The sequence below is a fragment of the Drosophila yakuba genome, chromosome 2R (genome assembly GCF_016746365.2).
Source record: "Drosophila yakuba strain Tai18E2 chromosome 2R, Prin_Dyak_Tai18E2_2.1, whole genome shotgun sequence".
Taxonomy (NCBI): domain Eukaryota; kingdom Metazoa; phylum Arthropoda; class Insecta; order Diptera; family Drosophilidae; genus Drosophila; species Drosophila yakuba.
Window position 1 is genome coordinate 3,154,104 of NC_052528.2, and position 17,192 is coordinate 3,171,295.

At 40.5% G+C, this 17,192-nt stretch overlaps 1 protein-coding gene across 4 annotated transcripts; it reads right to left on the reverse strand.

Annotated features, from left to right (window-relative positions):
* Positions 1–1,422: 1,422 nt before the first annotated feature.
* Positions 1,423–16,863, reverse strand: LOC6529188 (protein tiptop). Of its 4 annotated transcripts, XR_005560568.2 has the most exons (5): positions 16,087–16,863; positions 13,003–15,443; positions 12,043–12,801; positions 3,419–4,894; positions 1,423–2,222 (listed from the first exon to the last, which is right to left on the reverse strand). XR_005560568.2 is itself a non-coding variant. In XM_002090159.4 (3 exons), the coding sequence occupies exons 1-3, from the start codon at positions 16,140–16,142 to the stop codon at positions 12,227–12,229; spliced, it is 3,072 nt and encodes a 1,023-aa protein (XP_002090195.1). In that variant the 5' UTR covers positions 16,143–16,863; the 3' UTR covers positions 11,916–12,226. The 4 variants fall into 4 exon arrangements, 1 of the variants encoding a protein (XP_002090195.1); XR_005560566.2 differs by lacking the exon at positions 3,419–4,894; XR_005560567.2 differs by lacking the exons at positions 1,423–2,222; positions 3,419–4,894 and adding an exon at positions 10,510–11,667.
* Positions 16,864–17,192: the final 329 nt, after the last annotated feature.

The following is a 17,192-nucleotide window of genomic DNA, read 5'->3' on the forward strand; positions in this document are numbered from 1 at the left end:
AGGGAAGCCCTCATGATCTGGAGGTTTTGTATTGTAGTTGTTGGAAATGCGGCCCCATTCTAGGACACATCATCATCGTAAATCATGGTGGGACTTTCTGCTTTCTATAGTCGTCTCGCGGGGCGAAGGCTCGCACATTTTTGGTTTTAGCGGACGATGGCCAAGTCTAAATATAACAAGAGAGAATGTTATAGTTAAGTTTCCCGGCTATCAGATACCCGTTAACCATGTAGTGGAAGTGCGAACGAGATCGGGTGAAAAAATTGTGGAAAAATAACATAGTAAAGAAAAATAAAAATTTGGATTTGGATTTGGACAGACGGACGGAACGATGGACACGGCCAGTTAATCCTGATCAAGAATATATATGTATACTTTATATTGTCGGAAACGCTTCCTTCTGCCTGTTACTTACTTTTCCACGAATCTAGTATACCCATTTACTCTACGAGTAACGGTTATAAAAATATACACAGAGCCAGGCTGACAGCGGCTTGCGCAGGACCCTGCTTCAATTCCTACTGCTTTTTCTTCTATTATTTGAGCGTTGAACAAAAATTCGCATTGGATTGGTGGAGAATGTCTTTTGCAGTCAGGAGATGTTATTCTGAAATTCGTAGGGATGCGCTGGAGAGGCGCAGCAAAAGGATTTCATAAAAATTGCGCAATTTAAAATGTCACAACATAAATTCTGCTTGCGTTTCTTTGTGCAAGCCAGCCAACGCTAGGCGAAGGGCAATAAGTATTAAATTTTGTTAGAAGGACTTCTCAAACACGGAGTCTGCGAAACGTCCTTCGTGCAGGTCAAGCAACAGAGCGGAGAAGACTTGGCCCTGACTGGCTGTCGAGCAACCTAGGAAACAAAAAGAAAACAAAGTGCACACACTTACAGAAACCCACAAACGAATAGCGGAACTTCATCTTCCGAACAAAACGAGGGATCCTTCTGCGAGAGGTGGATGCGCTTAGGGGGCCTGCCTCCAGCTCACTTCCAACTCGTCAGTGGCAGCATCGTAGGTCCTTCCTTGCTATCGCTGCGATTTGCGATTGCTCCCGTTGGCCAGGCATCGAGTTTTGCTCCCAATGTTGTAGTTATCGTAAGTTTTCGTTTGTCTTCTTGTTTATTATACCAGTAGCTATTACAGTAGTCGTATAAGAGAGTCGATGAAGAGAGTGGCAAGGATAAAGGAAAGCGTAATTGATTCGTAAGAGTAAGGATCAGAAGATCCCGCCAAAACAAATGTTTTCTTGTTGTCAGTAGGTAAATTCGACTTCATGGCTGTGGTGTAAGTTGTCATCAGATATCGCTCTTCGCAAAAACCAAAAAATGTGTTAAACGCGATCAGTCTCTTCTTGTTTTTGTTAAAAGCTAAGGAATTTGTAATGCGACATCATATTATTCGAATTAAAATGCATTCCACCTTTGACTATTCTACATATTCTGGCTGTTTTAATTATTAGACTGTACCTTCTGCAAAGTGCTCGTAGCATAAATCAGAGAACAGTGTTGGTGCGTGTCCCTCCTGAAAGAGAGTGGATGGGCGCAGAATTTTGAGTGTGCGGATTACCGGAAGCAACGCCCATTGTGCAACACTTTCGTTTTTTGTAGCTGCCTCCCAGGTCTCCGCTTGCCGAGGTCCTTTATTTTTTTTCACTCTCCATTTGCCGTTCGCCCTGTGTTCTGTTTGTTTTTAATTTTTTTTTGGAGATTGTGAGAATGCAGCTCCCTTAAAAAGTGTGTGTCCATGGAAAGCAATTCCAATCCTTTATGTGTGCGAATGTCCTTCTTTTCTAGCGTCAGCTTCTCATTCGGAGTTGGAGTTGTCCTTTGGCTGCCCATAACAATTTTTGCTTCTGGTTGGACATAATCTCGTCTGCATTATTGGTTGATGTTGTTTGCCTGTACTTTGCATAGAACGAAGCATAAAACCCACCAGGATCTATGCCACGCCTCAGACTCCGAATCCTTTTGGCTTGTTCCTCGTTTATCGTCTGTCTTTTTCAAGGTGTGTTGGAGACATAAATATTTTGTTTGTTCATCCTTCCCCGGTTCTCTGGCACTTTTCTTTTCTCTCATTCAGTCCCCTCCCTGTTGTTATCCTTTTTGCAGATTATGTGTGTTTTGTTGCCTGACAGGGATCAGCATAAAATGTAGCAAACTGAGCTTTTTTTACTAAATCCCTGGTAATTTCAGGGTGTAAATGGTATACCTTTATCTATATCTGAAAATAAAAAATTTGTTTTATAGATACAATAAAGCAAGCCAAAGAAATTTGGTGGGGGGGGTCGTTTCGTTGCACTATTCTATAAAATTATATTATGATAAGGGACTTAATAAAATTACGTTGATTTTTGTTAAATTTTGTTTCTAAGAGTATGTAGATTAACACTACGTAATTAAAACCAAACGTTTGGTAAAACTGCTACCTTATAAAAAAAGTATAAGTAATAATAAAGTAAGTAATAATAAATTTTAATCCGTAAGTTTTGAATCATTTGGTTTCGCTTCTATTTACTGGTAATTTTTCAGTCCAGCAATCAAAACAGGAGTTATTCCCTCAATTGTATCCCCTAAACCTTTTTGTTGTTGTCTAAAAGGTGTTTGCTGTATATTTAGGTATAGGTGTATGTTCGGTCAAAACGGGTTAAATGTTCTGGCGAATTTTTAATTAGAAATTGTCGCTTGGCGCATTTTCCTCCATTTGTTTGTTTTGTGCCACAGTTTGTGCTTGTAGGTTTAGAATTTTCGCTTACGGCAGTCATTTAATATATCATATAACTTGATTACTCATTGTTTTCTGTTCCAAAAACTATACTATATTTTACAAAATAAGAACCAATTCTAACTGGATTATTCATTGGTTTTGCTGTTTACAAAATAAGAACTAATTAGTTAAATTATTTAAACAAATTTAAACAATTTTTAGTAACTGGCAATATCGCGTTTTAGTTTTCGTTTTCCGCCCAAAACTGTCACAGCCGCACATTTGAATAATGTTTTAATTTTGCAATTTAATTTAATAAATATTTGTAATGAATTATTAAATTGCTTCCTCGTGTTTTTACTAGCTAAGTCACTGTTATCTGGTAATCGAGATGCTTGATTATAGCGTTTCCTTGTCTTTATTATGTGATCTAATTTCCAATGTTATGAAAACGTTTTTGATTACGTCTACTCTAACGGCCAAAAATTTCAGAAGCCTGTAGAGACCTCTCTTTGGAAGTAAATATTTACTCAGTCAACATCTACCGGTGCTCCAAAAACTTCCCAAGCTACTTTACTAGTTACGAAGTCCGTATCCTTCGGACACTCTTTAGTTGAGTAACGGGTATCTGATAGCCAAGGAACTCGATTATAGTGCTCTATCTTGCTAAAATCATTTTCATGTTTTTACTGCACTTAACCCCATATACGTACATTTGATTTCGATGAGCCAACGTAGCCTGCATCTTGGCTGTACATCAAGAGGTGAGCTGACATGACCAGGATCTGTTAGTAATGGGCATGGCAGGATTGGTTTAAGAGCTTTCTCTGGTGTTTCCAAATTCCATGTAATGTATCGCGGAACCCACCATGCATCTGCAGTCTGCATCTCGCCCTATGCTTCTAGAGGTGCGACTGCATCTTGCGGAGTCCTTGTGGCGACATCGTCATCATCCCCATCATCATCGTCATCATCTGGGTGCAGACACCATGAAGGGGGCTCTGATCTATGGACTCTGGCGGTGGAAACCTATTCTGGTTCGACTTGCTGGCTGGCTGCCGTTCTCTTCCGCTCTTCCAACACTGCTCTCCGTGCGAATTTTCTTTTTGGAAGTGGTCCCACAGCTTGCAATTTATGTGCATCCCACATGGAGCCTGCGAGCCGGTCTGTTGGGGCTGTTTCTCGGTGTCGCGTCTCTGAATTTTTCTAGCTCCCATTTTTTGCCCTCCTTTTTGTTTTGTTCCTGTATTTATGGATTTTCATTGGCGCAGCAGTTCGTTGCAGGGTGAAGGGGAGCGCCATGTCAAAACGCAAATGATTTATTGAACTGACAGCCAGCAGTGAATTTTGTCGAGTCAAGTCGCAGTACAACGATGTGGCGTCGTCATTGAGGAAAAGGACGAGCCATCCTTCGAGCATCTTCCTGCGCCTTTTTCACCAACCTAACATTTTCCATTACATGGGGAAACAGCCTCGGCATATACCAAAATTATATGGTATGCTTATAGTAAGACAACAATTGTACCTTTAAATTTTTACATTGGCCCAAAAAGGCAAAAAAATGTAAAACCGCCTTAAATGGTAGAAAACAAAATTTTGTTAGTAAAGAGTTATTACACCGCAAAATGTTTCGAAAACGCCAGGGACTGATTTGACATTTGTTTATCAATCTGATTTCCTTAAATAAGTTAATGAGATGAATTGCGACCTTACGATATCATTTGAAACTCTTTCAAATGTCAAATCAGTCCCTGGCGTTTTCGAAACATTTTGCGGTGTAATATTCCCTTCTCTACCCTCTTTTATATGTTCTAGATTTGCCGCCATTTCTTGTTTCGATGTTGTACCCGTCTCGCTTTTTGCAGCATGAGGGTGGAGTTTTCGCTCAACTTAACTGAAAACCGAACGGAGTTTAACTGAGGCCCTGGCGCAAGAAATGGCACCGATGTGAAATGAAGTTTTGATTTAGTTCAAAATTTTTATCAAAAGAAACGCGTTTCTGCTTCTGCTGTGGCTTTTGCTCCTGTTTCTCTTCTGGGTTTCCCTTGCAGTTTTTCTAATAAATCACAGCATGGGTTGTCTCCTGATATGGGCGGACCTTTTGGGCGTAATGGTATTTTGATTTATGTCTTAACCAAGCATAATGCAAAAGTTCTCAAGCTCAACTATCAGGCACCCGTGAGGACCACCTATAAAATAAAATAGAGTAACCTGATGTAAATGTTTTAAACATGCTTATTGTCCGTCTGCTTCTTCATCAAAAAATATTAATAAGTGCACATGTAGTTCTAAAGGCACATTGAGCCAAAACCGAGAAGGATACTGTGATAATATTTTTTTCGCTACTATGCCTTTGTAACCATAATTTTACCAATAGTTTTAAAATAATAAAGGATTTTAAAAAATATATAAGTAAATACACAAAATATATATAGACAAAAAGGAAAAAAATGACCAAAATATTAGAAAGTGTGTTCGATCGACGGTCATACGGACCGTATGTAGATATAATAAAAGTATATGTTGTGACATATGAAGTGGAAATATTAAAACCTATATCGATTTATATTTTATCTGGTCATAAACTGTCCAAGTACCAGACTGCAGTATATTCTGTAAGCATTGTATATTTCAGTATCGCATCATAACCAGTATAAAATTTAACAATTGCAAAATAGAAGTTACTGAAACAGACCACTGTCCCACTGACGCAAACATGACGAGGTTCTCAGTTTTCCTTAGACATATACTTAAGGCAGACAACTATCAGGAACGCCCACCCACCACCAGATCCAGGAATGGAATCAGAGCCACGCGACGACTGCCAGTGCCATCGTCATGGCGATGAGGATGAGGAAGCCGAGACCAAAAGCCAGAAACCCGGAAAAGACTAATGAGACTGCCACAGGACGCAGGACAAGCGCCTGCAGTGCAAAAGTTTAGCAAGTGTCAGAAAATGTGAATGCGAATGTGTGGGTGGTGGGTTGTGGGTGGTGGTTGGCGTTGTGTGGTGCGGGTAATGTGCCGAGGTAAACGGCAGCAAACGAGATGAATGATATCCAGACGAATGATGCATGAGCCGCTTTGGGGGCGGGTGGCGTTGCTTGGGTGGCCTTTAGGAATTCCGACGCTTCATTCGCCAGGGCTTTTGCGCTCCCTAGTAGAGGGGCGGTTGCGGACGGAGGGCGAAGTGCGGAGTGCGGAAGACGCTGCCTTGTAAACCAGACGCAGGCGTGGACGCAGCAGCGAATGAGAATGCGAATGCACACAAACATACACGATTATATGCACTCAGCTGGTAAGAGAAAACATATCCAGCTCGAATCTTGTCTGCAATAAATCAAATTTTATTACACTTTTCTTTATGCATGCCACAGGATATATGGCAAGCGTATGGCTCACTGATGGTCACATGGAGACCCACGGCACAGCCAACTGAGATTTTCGCAAGCTCATTTAGTGGTGTTTTCCTCTGGTGGGCAAACGTGGGGTAGTGCGAAATTATCACATGGATAGCAAGAGGTATTAGCAGTTTGGGTCACGAATTATCGAATTGAAGAATAATATGTAATTAAACTAGACTCCATTAGAGATTGTATTTTATATTCTAAAAGTATATATGTATATAAGATAAGTTGTCCTAAATACCAATGTTTCCACGGCGCTTTATGCATATTATACAATGGTGCATTTTTATCAAAAACCTCCTCTATAAGTATACGAAATAAATCTCATAGATACATACGTAAAAGTAAAAACATTCTATTCCCTTATTATTAACAAATATACGTACATCATATAATTTGTAGAGTAAAAATTCAAAATAAAAGCAACTCTTTAATCATTCACATCAATTAGCTTTCATTTCAAAATCGCAGTAATCTTTAATTTATACTATATTACTAGTAAGCTATTAATTAAATGTATTAAAAGAAGTTAAAAACTACCTGCTATTATTATTTTCTCATATTTACCTGTTACCTATTCTTGCATTTTATGACTTAAGGATTAACTTCGGCCACTCATCGCACCTACTTTGTAATGCTCTACCCACATTAGCCTCCACTTAGACATAGAGACAGTTCCAATGTCGGCAGTTTTGTTGGTTTAACAAAGAGCAAAAAAGTGAACCGTTATTCATGACACTTTTCAGAATTTATGTGTTTGTATCTCATTAAGCGGAACAGCAGCAACGGGTGGAGCAGTGGGTGCTTGGAGGTGGGAGGTCAGCCCTAAGGTGTCCCGTGCGTAACTTCGAAGGCAAGTAAAATTTTCGTGCAGGGGAGGCCCCTTGAGAAGAACGTGCAATCAATGAAGCCAAACTGAAAACTGAGGAGGGCCGGGAAAGTTATGTGAAACATTTTCCAAAAATTATCTCTTAGCACAAATTAGACATCCAGCACATGTCCTCCTACCCTGCCACTCATTCGAGGCATACCATGTATACAGTTCATTTATTTTATTTCATTTTATTTTATATTGTTTATTTATATCTATTATACTTCTTATTTATATTTATTTATACGTATTTATTTATATTTATTTGTATTTATTTATATTTATTTATAATTATTTATAATTATTTATATTTATTTATAATTATTTATATTTATTTGTATTTATTTGTATTTATTTATAATTATTTATAATTATTTATATTTATTTATATTTATTTATATTTATTTATATTTATTTATATTTATTTATATTTATTTATATTTATTTATATTTATTAATATTTATTTATATTTATTTATATTTATTTATATTTATTTATATTTATTTATATTTATTTATATTTATTTATATTTAATTATATTTATTTATATTTATTTATATTTATTTATATTTATTTATATTTATTTATATTTATTTATATTTTTTTATATTTATTTATATTTATTTATATTTATTTATATTTATTTATAAATATTTATATTTATTTATATTTATTTATATTTATTTATATTTATTTATATTTATTTATATTTATTTATATTTATTTATATTTATTTATATTTATTTATATTTATTTATATTTATTTATATTTATTTATATTTATTTATATTTATTTATATTTATTTATATTTATTTATATTTATTTATATTTATTTATATTTATTTATATATAATTATATTTATTTATATTTTTTATACATATTTATATTTATTTTATTTTATTTATATGTGTTAAATTTTATTTTATAATATTTTATTTCTTTGTTTTATTTTATTTTATTTATTTTTTTTATTTTAACTAAACATGTATTTTTGTGTATCTATATAAGGCACACTTTTGCGCGCAGATCATAAATATTGAGTAAAAACGAATCCTTTGGCAATTGAAGTTTCCGAGGAGATTTTTGTCGTTATCAACGAAGGCCGAAGAAAAGGGAAATGGGCAAAGTGAGGGAGAGGGTTAGGGATTTGCTTATGAAGTTGGTATCAGGATCTGGATGTCGTTGTCTCAATCCTTTGTTGCCCATAAATCAGCGAATCGCATTTCGCACATGTTCTTGTTCCTGCGAAGTCACTTCCCTTTCCACTAATTTACCACACCGCCGAGTTAGGACGACCGTGTAGCCCATAATTCAGGTTTCATTAACTCGGCGTGTTTATTATCACATATTAGTTTACAATGTGATATGCCCCGTATTCGGGCGGCGTCGTGCCACAATTAATTCAGACCAATACATTGGATTGACAAGCAACCGAAAGGCTTTGCAAGCGTAACGGCCCAATGCATGATATTTATAATATTTTTATATTGATCCAAAAACATTCTTAAAAAAGTAGTTGAGCAAAAAAGGCTGAATGTATCCATAGTTGTGCAGTTTCCATGGCTAGTAAAATTATGTTTAAGCAGCCCAAATGGAATTCCAAAACACCTTTTAGATTACAATCATCAGATTTAGCTATCAAATTTAAACCCGAAAATCTTTTGGCCTTTTTTGGCATGCATTCGATGTTTTTTTTTTTTTTTTAAATTCCTTTTTATTCCTCTCGGGAACTTAGGGCTTCTACGAGAGCTTTCCATCTAAAGCCGTTTTATGTTTAAACTTCTCGTATTAGTTTCATTAATCGTTGTGTTTTTCGACTGGCCAGATGCGAACAGCATTCGCTGCTGAAAATTGTGCATTTCGTAAAAAATAAATAATTATGATTACAAATAAAAAATAATAATTTTAGGTTTACGGCAGAATACTTAGTGGGACACATTTCTCGCAGAAAAATGTATGATCAAAGGACTAATCTGGTCTGTATTGATTAAATATGTCCATTTAACAATTATAAATATTTGCAAATGTATGGAAGAATTTAGCGGTTAGCACGCCCACCGTAAGATTGTTTCGGTTGGAAATCTCTTAGCCACAAATATGCAGTTACGGTTAAAATAAGAGTTATTTGTCATTATTTTCTCCATTCCTTCACATATTTAATAAATTTGTGCACTTATGTAACTATAAATATGTGCTCTTTAAAGTTAGGTCATTGCTCAAGAGAACAGTCATGGATTTAGCATTTCGGGCATTTAAATTTAAGTTGATTAGTAATTAGAAGATGACTCAAAGATAATAACCTTGTTTCAAGAAAAAACATGCAGCTAAAAGTTTCAAGATCGAAAACACTTTTATTGGTGCTTGGAGAAGTGCTCGAATATTTTAATATTTTGTGGCCGGGTAAAGCCAAAATAGTTATTTTCAAAAACAGTGGCTCACGGTGGTATATTAGACGACATTACCTAAGAAATAGTAGAGCACGGTGGTTTATCAATTATGATTTGGAGAACATTTGTATGTTATGGAATTGAGCCAGTATAAAGGGTCAAAACTATCGCGGGTCTTTGTCTATACTTCAAAATTTTTAACAACGTGATGCTCCCATATGGCTTAGAGGACACTCCACCTGTTTAGAAGTTCCTACAGGACAATGATCCAAAACATACAAGTCATCTTTTCAAACAGAGTTTTGTCAATAATCTAGTCGACAACATGAAGTGGCCGTACAGTCAACCGATGTCAATACAATTGAACATTTTTTATTTGATATAAAATCCAGTAATAACTTTTAACTTTTGGCTGATTTAGAAAGCGAACCCTATTTCTGTAAAGAAATGCCTGAATTTGGTTGATTCCATGCAAAGGAGCTGTGCGTCCCTTAATAAAAACCACGGAGAAAAAACTAAATATCAAAATAAACCAATAAGTATAGGACTATTTTTTTGGCTATGATGGTTATTAAAACATTCACTACTATTTTTTACCGAGTAATTTTTTCGTCCCATTTCACATTTTCATTTATTAAAATCAAATGAATTAACCTAAGGTACTTTGTATTAATATAATCTTGTATTATCTTAATTTCAAAAGATATTTGTTCTTTGAAAACGTTTGTGGGCACTATTATTATTATACCTGCAGCTTTATGTAAGTTTGTTGTTTGAATTAAACTAGACGTTGATCTACTTACATAAATTATCTCCACTAAACACCATGCTTACAAAGAATTTGGTACTTAATAGTTGGCACAATATACTGTGGCGATATCATTCTGATTTCCAATGTATCTTTAATATGCCACATGAGTCCCATTCAATTCTTTTATTGCAGTCAGTCTGAAAAGAGACACCCACAACACCCGAACAAAAATTTTAAATTGGAGAGTCAAACGTACAACTATTTATTGATTTTCCTTGAGCTGCATACCGTCCACTGATTCTGAATCATTTTGAAAGCCTTATTCAACAAGATCAAGTGCAACCTCGACTTTGTTATGCTCGTCGTAGAGAAAACATCGTTTAAATTCTATTCTGAATACTGCCTTTATTGCGTTTGTATAACTAAAGCGAGTAATTTGCTGGGGAGGGGAAGGGGTGAGGTGTTGCAGGAAATACAAGGGATGTTGCGGTGCGTGGCAGGGGGGAAGCGAACGGGTTTGATTAAAAATAATATCACAAAAACTAAAATACAATTCGTATACATAGTTAGTAACTATTATTTACCATATATCATAGATATAAATTATCCCGAAGAGAGACGGTAAAAATGATTGTTTGGACAATATGAAATGATTCACATTCTGAATATATTGCCCTCTTCTTAGGTTTAACTCTTAGGTTAGAGATTCAAAGTAATTGTTGAGACTCGAACTGCTAATATACATGGTTTTTTATATTGTTTAATATGTGTATGAATATACCATTTTAAAATTGATTCCGTATACATGCGTTGCTGTGGCTATATATTGATGTAAATATCGGTAATCTTTAGACTTATGGAAGGAAAGTGCCATTGGCTCGTATTTATGTACATTCATTTAATGCTTTTTTTTTTTTATATGAGGGCTACATGTGCATCGCTAAGAGTTGCACGCAACCATTAATTGGTTCTATCATTGAGGTTATCGTTTAAATGTAAGGATTTACGTATACTGCGTTGCTTTTATTTTGTTATTGCTTAGAAGAACCAATTGAGCTGGTTAGGTATCTTTCAAGATTAAAACAGTTTTGATTTTTGGCACCCTTTTTGTTTTTGTTCATTGTGACAAGGAGCAGCGGATAAATAAATAAGTAATGGTTGGCTTGTTCCCTGAGTGCACTCAAATCCGATTCAAATGCACTCGAAAACAAAGTCAATTTTTGCTCACACTCAGTGGTGGCACTCACACTCTTGCTCTATACACACCCACTGCGCTATGCCTGTCTCTCTCGCCACCATCAAATCCGACTTTGACGAACTCGTGTCGTCGCCTCTCGTCACTCGGCCACTATGGCCATCCCTGTCCAACTCGCTTTGATGGACAGCAGTTCGTCAAAGTGGTGGTAATTGAATTTCCAGCTTACTATAGTCCTCTCTCGCTCGTGCTTCAGACTGCGACTGTCCGATTGGGAAACAATAAAGAGCAGACCAGCATCGCTGTGACGTCACTGACGAAGGGGAACAACTTCTCAAGAGAGAGGATCTGGAGAAATGTTCTGGTTAATTCAGCAAAAGTAGGGGAAATCATAAAGAGACTGTGTGTGCAGCGCCAAAGCGCAGAGAGAGACAGTGAGAACATCAGTAGTTTGGAGTTTAAAGAGCGGACAAAAGAGCGAGAGCTGTGCAGATCAGAATCATGATCCGAAATCGATACAGTTTTCTGCTAAAGTTATGTTAACACACATTGACGAAAGTATCATCGATTTTTATGAATAAAAACCATACTTGGTGTACGTTATTCAGTTTAAAGTAGTTTGAACTTTTGATTTTATATGACCGTTACACAGCCAGCTTCGTAAAGCAAACAATTCAAATTTAGCCTTAATTCAAGAGATTCTGATTATGAAATATAGCTTACGCGTCTGTAATCTGTAACCGAATTTGTTTAATCCGAGCCCAGAACCTTTCGCTTTAGTTCGTCTCCAAGACTTTCGCTAGTAGAATCTCCTTCTCTTTTCATTGGCGACGTAACTTCTTTACAAGTTCTCCGATGCCCAAATGCATCCAGAGTTCTGCGAAATTCCGACAGCTTCTGCTCGTGTCTAGGCGTTTTTAGAGGACAGCTGTTTGGCCAACTCCGTGTATTTGAGGAACTTAGACTGAGGACTCTCGTCATAGGGATTAATGGTGGGAGAGGGAAGTGGCTGCTGAGATCCTGTCGCCGGACTCCTGGAAGCTGATCTCCTGGGAGAGGCCGAGGGCATCGACTTAGGGCTCTGAACAGAGGGGGACTTGAGTCTGGGAGAGTCCTCGGCCGCGTCTTTCACAAAGTGCACCTTGGAGAGATGGTGGCGGTAGGCGCCCTTCGATGCAAAAGGAGTATCACAGTAGGAGCACTTAATGAGAGACGAATCGCCGCCGGAGCCACCATTACTGGCACTCAGAACGGCCTCGTTGCTGGCCCAGCTGAATGCCACTAGATCGCTACCGTTCGCTGAGGGAAGTGTTGTAGATGCGGTGGAGGATCCTGCGGACGATCCGCTGCGGGGGCCAGTGCCTGGGGGATCCGTTGTCTCGCACAGTTTCTGCAGCGCAGCTAGGGGATGGGACTTTGGCTTCTGGGCGGAGACGCTACTGCTGCTGCTGTTGTGGTTGTTGTTGTTGTTAAAGCAATTCCCTGGAAGAAGGATGAGTTCAGCACATTTAATAGAATTTTATTTTAAATAATTATAATTATAAGGTTCTGAGCCAATCAATTTTCTGCCTATGGCAGGATATAAAAAATTTAATTTTATTGAAAAGGGACTAATACCTTTTTCCTAATTAAGCGTTACCCTTTTATAACAAAAAGCTAAAATAAACGATTATTTTTTCTTACCCGAGTTGTTGTTGCTGCTGTTCTCCACTCCATTGAGCTGATCAAACATGGAGTTCAAGGCCAGTAGGCTGCCACTATCTGTGTGAGATCTTTCAGTCTGCGGCGCAGGAGATTCGCTTATAGATCGAGGACTCTCCCGACTCGCTTCAATGTTGAACTCCTTCTTCACTTGGATCTGCTGCCGGGGGCTGCAGCCCTCTCGATCGCCCCCCACCGAATGTTCCGCCTCTGGTGGCTCAGCTTTGATAGTGGGCGGTGGAGGAGGAGGCGGCGGAGCAGGAGTATCTGGGCTTATGCGGGGTGTAGCCTGCTGTCTGTCGGGGGTGTAGGAAGATTCCACCCTACTGGCTGAGCTCGATTCGCTGGCACTGCGGTCTCGCGAGGCGAATGAAGATCGGAGCTGGTGCATCGCCTGGGCTTCCATTAGAGGCTTGGTGTAGTCACTGCTGTCCTCGATTCCCAAGCGCTTCAGGATGCTGGCCCCCAGCGGAGTTCCAGCTTCGGAATAGCCACCTAGTGTCATGGTTCTGCTTGTTCTCGATTCAAAGCTTTTCTCTATGAGCTGCTCCAATGCATTTAGGACTGATGGCGATTTTTCACCTCCTAGTCCTACACTCGGACTTGCCTGGCGCTCTACTCCCGCGTTAGATCGACGGGGAGGTATTGGAATACTTTCGCCCAGACACTTTCGTATGTGCTCGACAAACAACGCAGTTTCAATCTTACTACCACACTTTTCACAGGTAATTTTGGTGGCAGCAGCAAAGTCCCTCAGGGGCTTTAGCGCCGAGTCCAGACTGCAATTCGAGCCGGATCGCTCTAGCTCAAGAAGCTTCCTCACCGGCAAGGACTTCTTGCGTTTCTCGTTGCGATTTTGCCTTCCCCTTTTCGGATTGCCAGTGCCAGCAGCTGGTGGAGAATCAGACGGAGCCGGTGACTCCTTGTAGTGTGATTTTTGGGCCATGTGGCTGCTTAACTCCTTTAGGCTACCGAAGGCCTGATCACAAACTTTACACGTGAGCACGGCACTCACTGATGGAGCCGTGCCATTCGCCGAAGGGGAAGCAGCTGTGGATGCAGACGGAACTCCAGGGTTTGCCGGCCTTTCACGTTCATCGCCCGACTTCCAGGAAATGATCTGCTCCTGCGAGATGATATTCGTGTAGTGCTGCGTCTCCTGCATGTGGCTGGTCATCTCGGCCAGAGACCGAAAGCTTTGTCCACACCACATGCACTTAAGTATCTGGCGGGTTTGCTCTGCGCCCTTTCCGAGCCAAACATCCTGACCCCTCACCAGTTTTCTGGGAAGGGGCATAGTTTCCTTAATAAGCATATTTAACTCTGATTTTGAGGAGTTTGAAGAGCTCGAGGTGGAGCTGCTGCTGCTGGAACAGGCCGAGTTGGAGGCTGAAGTGGCCAACCTTGTGGGAGGAGCAGCAGTCGGAGGACCGACTTCTCCGGTTGGTAACGGCGAAGGTATCTGAACACCGCATTTCTGAGTCTCCTTCATGTGGGCAGTTAAGTTAGCCAAAGTTGAAAAGCTTTGCTTGCACCACACACACTTGAACACATCCTTAGCAGTATCAGCACCTTTGTTTAGCCAATGAGACTGCCACGCGCTGTGCCGGCCACCGGAGTTGGAACCGCCTCCCCCAGGCACTCCTCCTCCTAGAGAGGATGTGGCGCCTGAACTTCGGGCAACTGCTGGTGGTGTTTCCAATCGGCTCATCTCACTCATCTTCTCTAGCGCCTTGCTGGCCTCACTGGGTGCCAACTTAGAGTATCCCAAGCCGCAAGTCTTAGCCGCTACAGCCGCCAAGTATGGGTTCATGGGCGGCATCCAGCTGCCAGGTGGTAGAGGGGACTTGTATTCTGCCGATATACTTCTTGGAATCTTCCTGGCAGGCGGAGAGTCCGATTCTTGCCTTTTCCCTGTGCTTACAGATAGATCTAAAGGACCATTATCGCCCTGGACATCTTGCTCGGGCTCTTGGTCCTGTTCCTGATCCTGTTCCTGACCATCGTCCCCGTCGCTCGTAGTCCGCTTTCTGCTAAAATCCAGGACCGGTGACTCCCCCTTCACTTGCCCCGCCGCCTGCTGCGTGGCATGTTGGACCAGGGAAGCTGCTGCCGCCAAAGGATTCGTTAGCAGCAGGTGATTTTGTTGGGCAGCGGCTAGGTAAGCGGCCATGGCGGCGGATTGGGGCGGTAGCAGAGAAACTGCAGCTGCAGGAGGAAGGGTTGCCGTCAGGGGAAGTCCCACCGAGTTCGGGGAGATAGCAGTGCAGGTTTGCGCGAGGGTGGGCGTCGCTGCTGGGGTCAAAAGATCGTTGGTCGAACAATGCGACTCGTTCGATGGACATCGCACATCGCCCGTTCCAGCTACCGCTCCAGCTGAGGTGTTGGACTCCCGAGACTGGCATCGCGGACTAGTTAGCTCACTAAAATAAAAATTCGAAGGTGATGGTAGTTAGGATCGAGGCATGTGACATGCAAATAAATTTATAAATTTTCTCTATCTAAAAAGACGTTCTTATAGCTCTTAAAAGGTCGGCCATCAAAACAGCACCAGTGCTACTACCAATATGGTAGCATTATGAACATGCCTGTAATATCTGCGACTTGCAAACAAGCATTCCACTGTGGTGCTGAAGAACTATATTTTATTGACTTTTTTTTTATTTGTTGATATGCCTAGAGGCAAAAACAAGCCGCATCCGAGCCGTTGAGAAAATGAAAACTCCGAAACTACCGAAGAAACCCTTTTCAACTCGTATTTTTTTAGCTTTTCAGTTTTGCTCTAAACTAAACACAAACCGAGCAAACTGAAATTCCACACTAATAAGCCGGCAAGATTCTGCATTCATAACAAACATTTAAGCATGTAACACAAACTCTATTAAAAATCTTGGTAATAGGCTAAATGAAGCCTGAATTGGTTTAGCACACAACTTTTGGTTTTCAACGATGTATTTGAAATAGAGGGCTCTAAACGGCTCCAAACGGAAATTGTGGATGAGGTCCTCGGAAAACCCTGTATCGAATCGCGATTGGCTTGGAACATGAAATCGGAGGACCGCTCACCTTGCACTCAGCGCCTGGCGATAGATTTCCAGCATGACGGCCTCGTGCAGCATCATTTTCGGGAATACTGGGGACCCCGGCTCGCTCTCCAAAATTTTGATTATTGGACGTCCTGGCGATACTTCTGTCTTCCGTCCGGCTGCTCATCGATGGCGGCGTATTCGTTTCACGGCGGCCCAGTGCGATTTTATTTTCGTTCACTGAATAAATTCCTCGGCGAGCATACGTGTGTTTGTGTGACGGTTTCGTGTTGAACTTCTATCAAAAACACACACGTCAAATAAATCAAATGTCACAATGACTCGTGAGCCGAAGGGGGTGGGGTGGCGGGGACTGAGAAGCGGAGGACCACGACGATTCGATGACGATGACGAACGGATGTATGTGAGCGTGCGTTTGTGGATTGCAGACGTATTTTATTGCTGTTGCGGTCAAACTGCCGCCAATTTCACTTCCTTCTGTTTCCTCTTCTCACTTTTCACACACAACAGCTGTGCGTGTGCCGCGGGTGCTCGACAGTGCTATTAATTTAGTGATTTATTGCTGGCTTGCCACAATAATTTCACTTATTTATTCGCCTACACTTGGATTATCGAGGTCTGTTAATTCCGTGAACACTATTTTCTGCACTCGCAATTTAGACGCAAGTCGAGCGATGTCCGAGTCGACCGTAACTGCTGCACCACCCACCGTTCAAAGGCGACATGACTTCGAACTTGCCGCTGAGAAAGCCGTTAGATGAGTCTCCAGCTCAACCGAGGTCGAAACTAAAACATTCGACCGAAATATCTTTTTGACAATCGGAACGTTGAGAGCTGACAGCGGGCAGCGGCCGAGAGCGACAGCAGCAGAGCGTGAGCAGCCCAACTGAGTAGAGCGAGAGAAATAGACAGTTTCCCCATTAAAATGATATATAAAAGAGCGGATGTGAGATGGAACGAGAGTGGCGCTCGCTCTCACGCTCGCTCCAACCGACGCCTGCGCATCTTGGTCGTGCACCTTTGTTTTGATTTATAGCGGCGGCTCTCGCTCACCTCTGCTGCACTGAGAGCGGGGGATTGCAGGATTGCAGGGAGAGCGAGCGAGCGACAGCGGTGTGTGACAGG